Source organism: Petaurus breviceps, unplaced genomic scaffold (assembly GCF_028583685.1).
Source record: "Petaurus breviceps papuanus isolate PSGF00001 unplaced genomic scaffold, PetGlider_PUasm1.0 90062, whole genome shotgun sequence".
In the NCBI taxonomy this organism is placed as follows: Eukaryota; Metazoa; Chordata; class Mammalia; order Diprotodontia; family Petauridae; genus Petaurus; species Petaurus breviceps.
The window spans coordinates 1-16,688 of NW_027187171.1; the positions used below are offsets into that span (position 1 = coordinate 1).

The following is a 16,688-nucleotide window of genomic DNA, read 5'->3' on the forward strand; positions in this document are numbered from 1 at the left end:
AAAACCAAGCCAATACAGGGGAATCTTTAATTGCCATTACTATCACACCCAGATAAATTTCAATCACCTAACTCAGAGGGACTACTTCCAGAAGTGTGCTTGTAAATGTTTTAGCAAACAGCTCTCATAAAAACTTGTAAATTTACTCTCTGTTGTTAACATTTTCTCTAACATTTTCTTAAATCTTAGACCAGGGGTTAGCAATGGTCAGATCCAGTCACTACTGGCTTTTTACATGACCTAAAGGCTAAAAATGGTTTTTATATTTTTAAATATATTTTTAGAGAAAATGAACATTAGGAAACTTCAAGTGATGAATGGGAAAGTTAAAGCAACACATCAATGATATATCTCCATGGCTGGCTCAGCAATACTGGGAAAGGAGGGAAGAACAGACCAGGGTAAAAGGAAGGTAATACTATTTTTTTTTAAAGCACAGTATTTTAAAAACTTAGTTTATCAAAACAAATCAAAGATTTCCATCTTGCCTAATAGGCTTCATCCCAGCAGTTCTAAATCTGTTGGTAAGGGGATAATTACATTGTAATTGCATTAATCAGTCAACAAGCATTAAGTGCCATTTTTGTCAAGCACTGTGTTAGGATAAAAAGATGAAAATGAAACACTGCCTGCCCCCAAGGAGCTTGTATTTTACATCAGACTGAAGAGCCAAAGTTCTTTCTACCATGCTTCACAGTGGTTTGATATGGTATCGTTTGTTTAGTTCTTCCCAAAACAATCAAATCCTTGTGCTGCTTCTTATTTTTCCTTGAGGTGGTAGAGAGGATAGGGAATACACATTTATATACTGACTGTTATGTAATGTTTATTGCATATGTTATGTGCACTGTTACATGCTTTATAAATATCTTATTTGATTCTCACAGCACTGCAAGTTATTTGGGGTGGCTAGGTGGCAGAGTGAAAAGAGCACCGGCCCTGGAGTGAGAAGGATCTGAGTTCAAATTTGACCTCAGTCACTCAAAACTAGCTGTATAACCTTGGGCAAGTCACTTACCCTTAACCCCCCCCCCCAAAAAAAAAAAGCAAAAAAAAAACCCCAAACAACACTGCAAGGTATTTAAATATTATCTCCATTTTACAGATGCGGAAACTGAGGCAAACAGGCAAAAATGACTTGCCTAGAGTCCCACAACTAAGTGTCTGAAGATAGATTAACTCAGGTCTTCCTGACTCCAGGGTCAGAAGAAAAAAAAACTCTACCTATCTTCCTGTTGGAGATAACCAATAATACTATATACGTATTCCTTACGGATACTATTTTTTTTTCTTTTGAAAGGAAAGTACACCTTACAGCACATGTAATTTAGTGAAAAGGGCACTGAACTAACAGAAGACATGGGTTTGAGAGCAGCATTCACCCTAAACAGCTAGCAGAGACACTAGACAAAGTCATTTAACTCCTCTGTGTCTCTGTAAAAGCAGGATGGATAATCCTGCTTGTAGAACCTTCTTCTTGAACAGGTGGTTAGAGGTTTTTCATTCATTCTCAATCAACCCACAGTACTAGGTACTGAGATTTAAAGACAATAAAGTGAAAATCTCTAATTCACAAAGAGACAAACTAAGTTGAGTCAAGATTCAGAAGGGCTCTAAAGCTAACCAGCGCATTTTATTCTTGAGACAAGAGGAAACCACCAGGGTTTATTGAGGACAGGACAGACACAGTCAGATACGCCCCTGAAGGCGTGGATGCTGTGGGGAGACCTAGGAAGCTGTCCTGACTCACAATCTGAGCTCGAGGTGCTGCACTAAGTAAAGCGCGAGCTGCGCGGAGGGCGGAGTCTGGACAAATGTATTTAAATGTAATCCGTTTTATATGTAGTTTATGTTGGGCATTAAAACAACATTGTGACAGGGGACCTAAAGCAGATTGCAGAAAGGGTCGATGACAATCACAAAAAGGCTAAGAACTCCTCATACCTCTATCTAGCCTCTCATTTTTGCTGGCAAAAAAAAAAATTATGGCGGCTGCTGGTAAGAGTAGGAGCCAGGATTCGCCACTGGAACTGACACTGAAAGGATCGTCTTCAGAGTCCAAGCCCAGGATTTCTTTCCCAGGCTTCAGAAACGTTTGTGGCCGGAGGATTCTGGGAATCGTAGTTCCGGACGAATCCGCTGGGGTCCTTACTGTGCGGAGGGCGCGGATGCGCACGCAGCGCCGTTGTTCGCTCGTAATTGTCTGCCCTGCCTGCGGTGGCTTTGCTGCGTGGTCGCTCACACTTTGAACTCTGATGGACACAAACCACCAGGTGTTGAGGACCCAGAGTCCCCTCCCCCAAGCCCCAGAGCCGGCGCCTCCCTGCGGGTCTCTGGTGCGAGCGGTCGGGTTCTGGCGGCGGGAGAGCTTCTCCCGCAGGGGCAGAGTGCGGGCCTCGGGCCAGGGGAGGCCCGCCGGCGCTGGACGCAAACTTCGCCTCGGGAGGAGTTTTTCCCCCTCCTGCTTCCTGTACCATCTCCTCGCACCGGGGCTTCCCTTCCCGCCCCTCCGGCTCCTCCGAAGACCCAGCCGGGCTGGCGCGAGCTGCTGCCCGCCTAGTGGAAAAGGGGCTGGGTGGAGAGACCGCCGCGGTCCTGGACCCAGGGACGCAGTCTCTGCCCCCGAGGAGTTTGCATCACAAGCAAAATGCATGCATTTTTCAGCTATGAGCAGCATGGAGTGGTGGGAGAAGGAGTCTCTTTGTAGTGTTTGTCTGCATGTGTGTATTTCTGTTAAAAAAAAACAACAACAGCATAGCGTAGATAAAGGGCACCGAGTCAGGAGAGGTCTGAGTTCAAGTCCTGGTTCTCTGTTCGGGTAAATCAGTTAACCCAACTGAGATCTCAGTTTCTTCATCTGTACAATGCAGATCATAAGGCTTACTAACTAGCTCACAGGGTAGTTGTAAGGAAATGTGAATTTAAAAGCACTAAATAGAAGTATATATGTATATATATGCATATATGTACGTGTGTCTGTCTATACTCGTGTGTGTAAAACTGAACAGTTGTGTGTATCTGAAACAATACTGTGAAATTAACACCTTGTATAACAAAGTATTCCACTGTTGGCCACTACTCCCTTTCTGGGTTATTTGTATGTCCAGAGTCTCTTAACAATCTTATGATCCTGAAGTCAGATGGTGAGTGACTAAGAAATCTTGGTCCTTTCGTTTAACCATGATACATATATGTGTGTGTATCTTTGTCCACAGCACCCCTCAAGAATGTATGCAGGTGTCCAGTCTGAGGCTGAAGGGAACTGGCTCTCTTCTGGGAATTCAGATTTGAAGTCCATGGTGACAGTCCCAGGTGGAGAGATGATGGCCCTGAATAACATGATGACCATCTCTGTGAACCCCCAAATCCTGGCAATGCATGCACAAGATAGGGATGATTCAAGGGAACAGGTAACCACCCTAGGAAGAGAAAAATTTAACCATGAGGCTTCTCGCCAGAGCTTCAGATGTTTTTCATACCCAGAGAAAGCTGGACCCCGTGAGGCTGTGAACCAGCTCTGGGAACTCTGTCTTCAGTGGCTGAGGCCAGAGATTCACACAAAGGAGCAGATCCTGGAGCTGCTGGTGCTGGAGCAATTCCTGACCATCTTGCCCAGTGAGATCAGGATTTGGGTGAAGTCACAGCATCCGGAGAACATTGAGGAGGTGGTCACCCTGGTGGAGGATTTGACCCAAATACTTGAGGAGGAAGGTGAGAGCTGCAGAATGATAGAAGGAAAAAGTCAACTCTCATCAGGGTGTGAAGGGAGGTCTCTAGAAGACAGATACTACCCAGAGTCTGGGGACAGGGAGTGAGAACCTTTTTAATCTCTAAGTTGATTCTTTTGTTTTATGTTATCCAGCTGGGTCTTTTCCTCGTCTGCCTCCTTTCTCCCCCTTCCCACACCTCACTCCTTCCTTCCCCTTGCCTATTTGTATAGCTTCTGGCTATAAAATGGGAGAACATACTTTCAGGGCTGTTTTTGTGGGAGTGAAAAGACAGAGGAAACAATCAAATATTCATCTCTTTTGTAAATTCTTATAGGACTTGCCTCAGTGAATGAGTAAACAATTATGAATATTATTCCTGTGTTCCTGGCACAGTGGTAGGGGCTGGGGATACAAATAGAAAAATAAGACAGCTCATATCCTCAAAGAATACACATTCTGTCTTAGGGGAATCAACAGATATAGGACAGCTACAAAATACATACAGAATGATTTCAAGACTGAGAAGGGATGATAACAGCTAGAGGAAAGGCTGCTTGAAGGAAGTGGTGCTTGAGCTGAGCCTTGAAAGAAGACAGAATGGGTATAGGAATTTTTTTTTTTAAAGCAATTGGGGTTAAGTAACTTGCTCAAGGTTACATGGCCAGGTGTTTCTGGGTGGGTGCTAAGTGTCTGAGCCCGGATTCAATCCCAGGTCATCCTGACTCTGGGGCCGGTGCCCTTACTCACTGTGCTACCTGGCCACCCCCGATATAGGAATTCTAAGAGTAGAGTTGAGGATAGAGAATATTTCAGGCATGGGGATAAGCACACAGCTTGTACAAATGCACAGAGGTAGGAACTGGAATATCTTACATGGGAAACAGCCAGTAGGCCAGGTTAGCAGGAATGTAGAGTATAGGAGGGTGACTACTATGTAATCAGTCTGAAAAGGAAGCTACAGCCAGATAGTGAAGGAAGGGCTTTACATGCTGAAGAGTTACTGAAGTGACTTATTCAAGGGAATGACATAGTTAGACGTGCCCTTTAGGAATATCAGTTTGGCAGGTTTATGGAGATTAGATTGGAGAAAGGAGAGAGTGGGATACAGGGTACTTATTAACAGGTTCTTACAATAATCCACATAAATGATATGGTCCTTGAATTAGAGTTATACAGAGAAGGCAAAAACTTGAGAGCTGTTGAGAAAGTTGAATCAACAAAACTTGTGAATTGACTGGATGTGAGTAGGTGAGTGAGAATGACTTGTCAGGGATTATGCCTGTTATGCAAACCTAGGTGATTTGAAGAATCCTGTTATCTAGACAGAAATAGGAAAGTTAGTAGGACGTTAGGGCAAAGAAAAGTTAAGTTTTGAATGTGTTGATTGGATTTGAAGAACCTATAGGACATTCAAGTGGAGAAGTCTTGGTGGCAGTTGGAAATGTGGGACTGGAACTCAGACCGATGAGGAGTAGATATGTATATGTGGGCGTCATCTGCAGGGAGATGGCAGTTGAATTCTTGGGAGATGATGAGATCACTTGGAAAGAATAAAGAGGAGAGTGCCTGGATGGAGCCCTGCTGTGCACATACCTGCCTTAGATAGAATGGGACGTGGAAATGCTACAAAGGAAATTGAGAAGAAATTGGTTAGACAGAAAAAATGAGAAGTATAAGAGTAATCTCCCTAAAGGGAATGGGCAATAGTGTTAATGCTATGGTGAGGTCAAGGAAGCAGAGACCTGTGAAAAGGGCATTGAGTTTAGCAATAAAAAGTTTATTAGTGACTTTGGAGACAGCAGTTTCAATTGAGTGGTGGAGATGGAATCCAGATCCTAAGGCATTAAGAAGTAAGTAGGGGGGGCGGCCAGGTGGCTCAGCGAGTAAGAGCCCCGGCTCCAGTGTCGGGATGACCTGGATCAAATCCGGGCTCAGATACTCAGCACCACACCCAGAAATAACTGGCCGTGTAACCTTGAGCAAGCTACTTAACCCCGATTGCTTTAAAAAAAAAAAGAAGTAAGTAGGGAGGTGAGCAAGTGGGAGCAATGAATTTACACAGCTTTTTCTGGGACTAGAGCTTTGAAGGAGAGGTGAGAGATAGGACAATAATTGGAGAAGGAGAAATGAGAATTTCAAAAGAGTAGGGAGATTTGGGCATGGTTAAAGGAAGCAAGAAAGGATCCATTGGGTGAGGAGAGGTTTTTATCAAGGGAACAAATTCAAGGAGAAGATAGATTCAAGGATACTAATAGAGGAGTTGTTGGCAAGGCAAGCAGTCTCATCCTTTGAGACTGGAGCAAAGGAAGAGAGAAAGGGAGATGTATGCTATGAGGTAATTTTAGTGTTAAGTTGGGGGAGGGAAGGAGCTGCTGATAGTTGACCTCAATCTTGTAGTTAAAAAGCAAGATGGTCTACTGAGAGAAGGAAGAGTGGGGTTGGGTGGGTGTATTGAAGAGTGGAGAGAATGTTTGGTATATCCTCTGGAGATTGGGATAGTAAATTAGGGAAGAGTTAAAGAATTGTTTTATAGGTCCACTTGAGATCGTATAATATTTTTACTGGACCTAATGAGGATGGTTGTTTGACTTTTTCTAGTGACATATGAAAGCACCACAATAGGAGCTGACAAGGTGGATAAAGCTGGTCATCCAAAGCTCGAGTTTGGAAAGGGCTCAATGGCAATAGGACATTGGGTCATGAGATTTAAGTATTGAAGGCAGTGAACTGGTTAACTAACTGTTAACTGGTCAAGATTTTGAGGGGAAGAATATAGGGCCAGAGTATGGATTGTAAAATCAGGTAGAAAGAGTAACAGGAAGTTGCAGTGAAGATGGAGAATAGGTTTAGGAAGCTAGAGAATGGTGTGATGCACAAGGAGAGATGGAAAAACAGAAAGTTACAATGCAAAAGAAGAATTTCAGAGTTATGGACTATTATTTGTAGATAATAATGAAATCAAGGGTAGGACTATACCTGTGGGTGGCTGAACTGGAGTGACAGTATAGATTTTGGGAGTTGTTGAGGGGGATGAATTTGGGAGAAAGGGTAGTTGGGGGCATCAACAAATTTAAATTGAAGTCTTCAGCATAAAGAATGGAGATGAGAGGAAGTCCTTGTGCCAGATACTGAACTCTTTGAGGAAAAAAGAACTGGGGCCAATAAATAGTAGCTACCAGGATGGTTTGGGCTATTTGAGCAGAGTAAATCCCAGAGGAGGAAGTGTTACTGAGTGAGGATAGTAGGGAGAGAGCCAGGGAGTGGTAGAGAGGAGCAAGAAACATGACCCCCTCTACCAGTGTGTCTGTATGCGGGATGTTGAGGGCAATGGGGTGAGGGGAGGAAAAAAGCCACATCTAGTACTAATGTGAATGAGCAAAGATGCAGAATCTTCTGAGGAAAGCTAGATTTCTCTGATAGCTAGCTGGATGGAACATGACATGAAGAAGTTTAATATGAGGGACAGTTTGTTAAAAGCAAAATTAGGCTTTTGGAGAGCACAGTGGAAAAGTTGGAGTGGTGCAGGTACCTGGATAGAATATGATTGACATAGATGGTTATGAGGGAGAGTGATGGCTAGGGTTCAGCACTAAAAATTTTCATTCAGAATGTTTTTTTATCATTTACAAGCCCCGTGAGGTGAATAAGACATATAATTAACCTACTTTTATAGATGAAAAACTAAGGTATAGTAAGATGGGTGGAGTTGCTCAGTGACGTGCAATGGTGCTTAAGTGTGGTCTTTGACCCCTTGTGTCCTGAGTCTCATATGTGCTGTTACAATGATATAGCACTTTAAATCTAACTGAAAATCTGACATTTCTTAGGAAGTAATTTTCTGAAAAGAAGTCATAAAATTGATTTATTTTGTATTCTTGAAGAGATAGTTCCTCATACGTGGAGAAAAAACTATGGCAGTAATACTGAATTTTACACTCCACGTGGCATATTAGATTAGACACAGAATAATTAAACAGACCAGGCTGTATGTCTGTTGTTCAGATCTAAATTCTCTCCTTGGAAATGTGCTGTCAATATAGGGACATAAAGTTAGAGCTCTAGGTGCCCTTGCCGTTTTTTCTGAATTTGTAAAGCCTGGGCACTGATCTTATTTTCATTTTCTTCTCCCTAGTTCCGACTTCTCAAGATTCTCCTCTTCTCGAAGAGGGAAGAACAGAGAAGGAGGGAATGCCTGCTGTGTTGCCAGTAGCCAGCTTTCAGGTGAGTTAAAAGGTCCTTTCCTTTTCCTACAGTGCTGACTTGAGTCTCAGTACAGTCACTTTTCTGTTTTGTACCCCCAGACATTGAACCTGTTCTGAGGGATGGTGGACTCTGTAGGGAATACTCCCTATTTTCTTTGCCCAACTGTCATTCATTTTAGTCTGTTAGGTGCTAACACAGTAGCTTAGTGTGGTGGATAATTGGCCTAGGAGTTCAAGATCCAGATTCAAGTTCTGCCTTTGATGCAAAATGGCTTTGTGTTAATGGGGCAAGTTATTTAACCTCTCAGTGCTTTAGGAAACTCTAAGACTCTGAGTTGCAGATAAGGTACATTGCATTGGTACAGGTAGTGCCCAACTGGGAACTCCTTACACTGCTAAAGCATAAAAGCCATTTAAAAAAATGTGCTCACTGGTATGGCAGTCATTCTGAAGGATACAAAGCAAATGTAAAATAGAGTCTTTAGAAATAAGGACATTATAATCTTGTTTGAATGCCAAGTCTGATATATATAAAAAAAATAAGAAGAAATGCAAAGCAATAAGTGTCATAATTTATGATATAGAAAGCAAGGTCTGTCCATCTGTCTATCTATCTCTCTGTCTATCTATCCATCTGCCTGCCATCAGAGACAGAAAAGATTAATGTGGTTTAGAATATAGGATATGAGTACTGAAAAAATGGGTACTCTTTTTTTTTTTTTAAAGCAGTTGGGGTTAAGTAACTTGCTCAAGGTTACAGAGCCAGTTATTTTGTATGGGTGCTAAATATCTGAGGCCGGAACCGATCCTGGGTCTCCTGACTCAGGGGCCAGCGCTCTTACTCACTGCGCCACCTGGTTGCCCCTAAAAATGGGTACTCTTTGATTGGAGAGGATGAGAAAATAGATTTTTAAGTAAAAGAATAAAAATATCACATGTCCAAAAGAGATAAGGAACATGCTCTTTGCAATAATCAGTGTGAATATAATGTCCTTGCTACAGTAGAGGGTTCATATTAAGTAATGGTGGGAGCTAGGTTTGAAGAGAATATTGAATACTGTGCATTTGAATGGAGCAGGGGAGAATGTTTCAAGTATTTTGAGAGGCAAATGAAGGGGTGAAAGGATAGGGTGGGATCCAATTCTAGGATTTTTACCTTTTGCACCAGAAAAATGGTGTTCTGTGTAGTAATCATGGCTATGTCAGGCTAACTAACATAGATCTGTCAAACTGTTAGAAATAGATTGACCTACTTATCCCCATTTCTTGGCCCTGGCCCTCCCACGATTGAGTTCAGTTCTCCTTGAATGGAGAGTATATTGAGAGCCTCTGCTTCCCGAGGCCTCAGCTGAGCATTGATACCTTCTTCAATCTTCCACTCACTTCTGAGCTCCTGTCTTTGTGCATCATGTTAAAAAGATTTTTCCTTCATTCCTTAAATGGTCACTCAAAATACACGTATAAAGTGTCCCAAAATCCTTAGTGCTGTTTTAATTTTTAAACGTTTAATACTTATTAAATGTTTAAAGCTTAAAACTGCTCTAAAATTTTTGGGATACAGTTTATAACTAGCCTATTGGAAAAATGTGATACAGTTATTAAATTACATAAATAGGGAACTGGTAAGAGAATCCACTGGTTCTGGTGTGGTACTGTTATGCAAGTGAAGTGCTACAATAAAAATTACCTGGTCTTACTGGAAATGTACTTAATTTACCTGATAATATTCAAACTATGCCTTTTGAAGAAAAAAGGGCTGCCCAGTAACTTACCAATGTTAATAATATCCAGGAAATTTTTAAACCTGACTTAAACAGCAACAGCTCAAATGAATAGCCTGTGCTCTGCATTCTCTTTCCCTCTTTATCCCTTTGAAATATCTAGGGCTATAAAGGGAATACAGATTAAATGAGTTTCCATATGTAAAGTGTTTTGCAAATCTTAAAGCATGGTATATATAAATGTACTAGATAGCTTGAAGGCTCCATCATATTCTCAGGAGGTCAGGGGAAAGGGAAGAAGATCCCCCAGCACACTGGGTGGATCCTCTGTGGTGAATGAATCATGTGAGAGATGGACGAGAGTCTCCATGGAGGGACTGATATGGATGAAGTCAAATAGATGAGATCACAGATCTATTTGAGTATTATCATAATAACAGTTACTATTGTGAGGATTTTCTTTCCTTCTAAAGATTTTCTTGGTTTTGACAAGACAGATGGTTGAACATCAGACTAGCTAGATGCTTTCTGCAGACAATAATGTAATTGAAAGATTTTCATGTAGAATTTTCAGAATATTACAGTAAGTAATCCAAACTGGGGTGAAGAAAGTAAATGTTAGAGAGCGCTCATAATGATTAGTTAGTAAGTTACCAGTACCTCTTCATCTTAAGTATGGGCTAAAATGCTGAATCTGTATTTATGTGAATCTCCCTTTGTGCTTGTTGCCCAGTGTCAGGTTGTGATCTTAGTGCCCTGTTGCTCTGGTTGAATAATAACTTCAAGTAAGTAGAAGTAATGAAGTAACATGAAGTCTAGTAACTTCATGCCTTGAGTTCAGCTCCATATGACTTAGGGCCTTAGAACTCTGAGACAGGTTCTGACCCAAAGTCCTTTTATTTTGTTCTTAGTTTCCAGTATTTGTCTAGTTCCTCTGAGGCTGAGCTTTTCTAGTCTTCTATACTGTGTGCTGGGTCACTAGTCTATGGTTTTATTTCCTGAACCATATGACCTTTGTCATACTTCCAGCCTCATCCACACTTTCCTTTTGATTTGATTGGCCATAGTCAGTAACCCTAACACCAAAAGTGACAAGCTGTCAGATTTTACTCTGGGCTTTTGTACAACAGGTCCAGTTTCTAGAACCCTCTTCTTTGCAGTGCCTTTAGACCCTGGTCCACGTGACAGATGTGGGGCGTATCCACTTGGCACAATTGCACAACCTTCTAGTTCTTAAGATTTCTTGTGTTTTTCTTCATGCATTCTTTTTTTCCAGCAAATTGACCTGCTTAACTATTCTTGGTACAGGAAATTCTGTCTCCTTTTCTGTGCCTTTACATAGGTTGTCCCCCCATTCCTAGAATGCATCGCTGCCTCATCTCTGACTCTTAAGTAGGGATCTGACTTCCTTTTCATGTTAATTTAAGCACTGCCATCCTGCTGTAGCCTTTTCTCATTTCTCATCTTCTTCTGCCTCCAGTTGTGAAACCCTGCTCCTCTCCCTTAAATAATAAATAATAAACTTAACTTTTATATTTTGTATTTACTTACATGTATATATGCTTCCTGCCCCAGGGCCCTCCTCCCCTTTCTCTGCCCCAGACTGTAGATTGCCTGACTTTTTTAATTGTATTCCTTAGTATCTAGCAGTGCTTGTCATATATCCCAGGCGTTTAATAAATATCTGTAGATTGATTGACTGGTAAGAATCTTTGAAAGTGGAATCTAAAAATCTTGATTTAAAAGTTGATGTTAATGCAAGAAGTTCTGTTCCAGTTGGGGTTTTATGGCCAATTGGATGGAAAACTAGACTTTTTTTTCTGATCTGCATGACTTCTAAAGGCTCTACAAAATAAGAAGTATACATAAGAGCTGTATCTATGCTCTGAGACACCAAGAACCCTAAGGAAGTAACTAATACTTGAGAAAGCGAATTCCTCCTGACTCTTTTTTTTCTGTTTGCTGTAGGGCAGTTAGGGTTAAGTGACTTGCCCAAGGTCACACAGCTAGTTTTTGTGTTGTATATGAGGCTGGATTTGAACTCAGGTCCTCCTGACTCCAGGGCCAGTGCTCCATTCACTGCGCCACCTAGCTGCCCTGAAGGCTAATTGCTAACATGCTCACTCAGCACCTCCCTCCTTACCACCCACAACACTCTGCCAGTGCAGCACAACCAGGCCCATAGACTTGTTTCTGGAGTTCCCTTGCTGCTCCTGCATTCTCTGCCAGTCATCCCCTATCCTCCTGAACCTGTACCAAGTAATAGAACTCAGTTCTGTCTTTTCCCTCACCCTCTTTTGTGACAAATGTGCAAAATTATGGAAGGTTGCTCTGCTGGGGTATCCACAGTGCTCAGTCAGACAGCTGAGGAACCAAGGGAATGGTAGGTTGCTGTTGTGTGTTGAATTCCACTAGACCTAAAGGAAAGGAGTCTGGAATTCATGTAAAACCAGTTAATTCCCCCTAGAAGACACTTGAGACAGAGATTGATGCCAATGGAAAATGAATTTCCCGGCTTGGGAGGAGACTAAGACAGCTTTGAGGTCTAGTCCCCAGAGAATCCACAACCAAAGAGAAAGGGCCACAAAGTTATAGGGAAATATAAGGGGGGAAAAAAACTGACGTTAACAGAGATCTCAGAAGGAAGAAGTTTCAGAGACTGAGCAAAAGCACATAAACCGGCAGGAAAAACTTTAATAACAGAAGATAATACGGCCTCTAAATCAGGTAAATGAGTCCATACATCTCTAAATAAATATCATTGCATAAAGGAAAATTTATCAATACCTAATGAGACAGAGTACCCTGTGGATTCCCAGGAGAGCAGGGAAGCACAGCAAGGATGTTCCTGAATGATTCAAGAGAGAATTAAGAACTATGAAAGTAGAATTTATGGCATGTGCAGCAGAAAGAATTGATAGAACAGAAAAAGTTGAAACCTTGGTAGCAGTTTCACCAAAGAAGCCAAAGAGGATAATTGATTGTCAATGTAAATACACAGAAGTGAAGGACAGTCAGGCAAAAGAGAAGTAAAAGGCAATAATGTTAAAAGGAAACATGATCTTCATATAAGCAAAGCACATCAGTTTTGAAGACAGTATGCATAGAGATAATTTGAGGATGTTTAGTCTCCCAGAAGAATGCAAGTCAAAAAACCTAAACGTTATAATGCAAGAAACAAAACAAGAAAACTGATCAGACCTTCTGAACACAGAAAACAAAGTGCCAGTCAAAAGAGCCTACAGACTACCTCCAGAAGAAGAAAAAAACCCCCTCTATATTGCAAATTCCAAGACAGTGGTTAAATAACAGTTCTAATGGCCAACAACAAATTTCATAAGCAACCAGTAGAAAGATCTTCAAATATGAAGGAAAAGGTATTTGAATAACACAAGGCTAGTCAGTCCACACCTCAAACCATAGGAGAGAATAGAATAACATGATCTGAAGAAGAGAGGTGCTCAAAATGAAACCTAAGGTTATATGCCTTTCAATCCTGAGCCTAATCATTAATGGGGGAAAAAAAGGATGGATATTAAATAAAAGTGAGACAGTTGAATCATTCCTATGACAAAAACAAAATGTAAGCAGGTTATTGCTTTACAAATACTCCAGGTAATAAGAATACAGGATAAGTAAAGAAATAACAGAAACCAAGGAAGGCATAAGTAATGTAACCTGGGAGAGAAAAAGAAGGGTAGGGGTCTTGAAAAAAACAGACTTCTATGGGGTTATAGCAACAACAGAATGACTGCAGAGGGACCGTTAAGAGATTTCCTTCTCAAAGTATACAAGGAGACATGGATCAAGGTGGTGCTTAAATGGAGAAACCAATAGTGAGGAAACAAGCCCAAAACATCATGCACAAATGCTTACAACAGCTTGTCGACAGATTAATCAGTTTTTGTGGGACTGAAGCATGGGAGGGTTCCCAAAAAGGGAGAGGGGAGAAATGAGTAGAGGGGAAGGTGGTGAACCCTAATTAAGTCAGTCATAAACCATAAATAGAAAGTAACTCCTATGGTCTCTCAGGAAGAAGAGGACTTACAGGAGAATGGGTGAAATGGCAAGAGTAAGGATTGAAACAGAGAAAAGGCAGGAATCTTGGATCATGGTGGGGCTTCCATTGAACACTCTGTAGGAAGAGATGTTCCATAATGGGAGATGAGGGCTTCCTAGTGGGTATAATATGCCAGGATTTGATTCTTAGAGGTCACTGTTTCTGAGACTGTTGTGCCTCCATAGACAGAGTCTTGTCTTAGGCAAAGAGCCGTCAGACTTCCTGAGGGTAACTGACATTCAGAAGGGTGAAACGGCATGGATCTAGAGAGAAGATTTGATGGGAAATGGTGGGAAAATGGTTGTGAGGATTCAAGGAGTGGTAAGAGGATAGGGAGAAATAGTATTAGGGAGATGGGAAAATTCCTATCATGGGAAAATATTTCCATCTTCTCTCTCTCTTAGGAATTAATACTTCTACAAGTGAGGCTCAACAAAAAGGGGGAAAGGGCACGATCTACAAGACAATAACAGAAGCTGTTCAGAAGAGGGTCTCAAAATGGGTATGTTTGAAGCTTTAATTCTGTGAGGAATACATAGTCTAAAGAAGGAATAAATATAAAGTACATGATTCAAAGAATAAAAGTCTAAGTTAGACATAAAGGGAAGAGAAATAGCATATAGAACAAAGGAAAGAAATCTAGAAAGGGACATAATTGTTTTTAAACTTATGAACACAATTTTAATGAGAGCAGAGAAAGGGAGATTTTACTTGACTCCTTAACTGAGAGGGAAAAAAAGAGGGAAAGAACTTTCTAGATAAAAGGCATTAATTAAAAATTGGGAAAGTGGTGACAAATGGGAAGGAGAAAGACTGAGGGTGGCAGGGAGAGCCTATGAAAATAGAGTTACCTTAAACTAGATTAATTCAAACCAAGTAGACACAAAGTACTATTTTTACAGAGGAAGAGGAACAAGGGGGTGAAATCATAATTAGGGGAAAAAATAGTATTAGATATAAATGAGCAAAATATAAACCTTACTCTTATAATGTTAAATGTGAATGAATTAAACAGTCTATTAAAAGGAAAAAGTAACAGATTAGATACAAAATAAAACCCCACCATAAGATGATTATAAGAAACACACCTAAAAAACAGACACAGGATAAAAATGAAATGGTACAAAATTTACTTTGCATTATATGAATTAAAAAACAGGATTTGCAGAAATGTTATCAAACAAAGAAAAAAATTCAAAATAAGAGATAAACAGGTATATTACATTCTACTGAAAGAAGCCATGTTCAATGAACACATACTTATTAAACTTAATATTCTTCAAATTCATTAGACTCTAACTTTATTATGGAAAAATTAATTGAATTACAAGAAGACAGACAGTAATACTATCATGGCAGGAGATTTTTCATGCTCTTCTCTGTCTTTTGGAGAAGTAGAACAGATAAAAGGAAAAACCTGACTAAAAAGAGGGCACAAAGTAAAATCAGCAAGAATAGCAGATGAGTAAGGTGGAGTGAAAACCCAGGAGAATTTAAAAAAAAATTATCTGCATTTTCTATGTCCTCCTATGTTAATTGCCACCTAAATTGAGAAAACAGGACTATGGTATCCTCAAAGATACAAAATAATCAGACTAACAGAAGACCAAATAAATATCTTGAATAATCCAATCTCAGACAAAACAATAGAACTAGCTATAAAGGAACTACTGAAGGAAGGAAAAAACTATAGTCCTGATGGATTTATAGAATTCTATTAAACTTTTAAAGAACAGTTTGTACCAGGACTACCACAAATTAGTTTCAGAAATTAAGAAAGATGACACTCTAATGGAGTCCTTTTATCTGACAAATATAATCCTACTAAATACACCAGGGAAGTATAAATCATAGAAGGTGAAGTATAAGCCAATATTATTAAAGAACATTGATTCAAAATTTTTAAATAAGATCCTGTCAGATTACAACAATATAACTAAGAAATTTTCATTGTGATTAAATTAGATTCATGCCAGGATGCAAGGATAGTTCAATGTTAGGAAAACAGCATAATTACATTAAAAACAGAAACATCCAGAACTCCATAATTATATTAATAGATGCAGTAAAAACCTTCAACAAAGTACAATACTAATTTATGCTTAAAATCCTACAAAGTATACCAATAGAGGGCCCTTTTTTAAAGATATTATAAGAAATATATACCTAAGAACAAAAGCAAAAGTACAGTAGAGTACATTGTACAGTGGAGATAAATTAAGAGCTGTCCCAGTAAACACAGGATTAAAGCAAGAATTCTTGCTTTTGGGGTGGCTAGGTGGCACAGTGAAGAGAGCACCAACTCTGGAGTCAGGAGGACCTGAGTTCAAATGCGGCCTCAGACACTTACCACTTACTAGCTGTGTGACCTTGGGCAAGTCACTTAAGCTCCAAGTGCCCAGCCTTGAACCCTCCAAAAAAGTAAGCAAACAAAACAAACCCTAAACAAGCAAAAAGAGAATGCTTTAGTTGCTATTTGTTATCTGATAGAATTCTAGGACGGTTAGCAAAAGCAATATGATAAGAGAAAGAAGTGAAAGAAGGTGAAAGAAAAATTTTGCCAATTTGATGATGATATGATGGCTTACTTGGGAAATCTTTGGAAATCCTCAAAGATAACTAATTGAGAATGACTTCATCAAAGTTGTAGGCCACCAAAAATTTTTGTTTTACAAAACCCGAGAACATTCTGTCTAAGAACAAAACACAAGAGACACTAGTAGAAAGGGAAATGCCACTAAAAATAACTACAAAATTTGTACAGTATTTGCCCATCAGTTTAACAAGTCATACACATTACTAATACAGATTTTATTACAATGCTCTCATACACATTACTAATGCAGATTTTATTACAGTGCTGTCCTTAAAGAAATAAAACCAGGCAGCTAGGTGTCACAGTGAATAGACTACCTGGAGTCAGGAGGACATTAGTTCAAATCCAGCCTCAGACACTTCACACTTAACTAGCCGTGTGACTTTTGGCAAGTCATTT

The 16,688-nt window shown here is 40.2% G+C and overlaps 1 protein-coding gene across 1 annotated transcript in view; it reads left to right on the forward strand.

The window, feature by feature from the left end:
• Nucleotides 1-1,997: 1,997 nt before the first annotated feature.
• The window catches only part of LOC138176649 (zinc finger protein 665-like), an 82,211-nt gene continuing 67,520 nt past the window's right edge, over nucleotides 1,998-16,688 (forward strand). Inside the window, 3 exon segments of the mRNA XM_069107430.1 lie at nucleotides 1,998-2,720; nucleotides 3,216-3,711; nucleotides 7,843-7,931. Of these exon segments, the coding sequence (XP_068963531.1) occupies nucleotides 2,256-2,720; nucleotides 3,216-3,711; nucleotides 7,843-7,931 (1,050 nt within the window). The 5' untranslated portion in view covers nucleotides 1,998-2,255.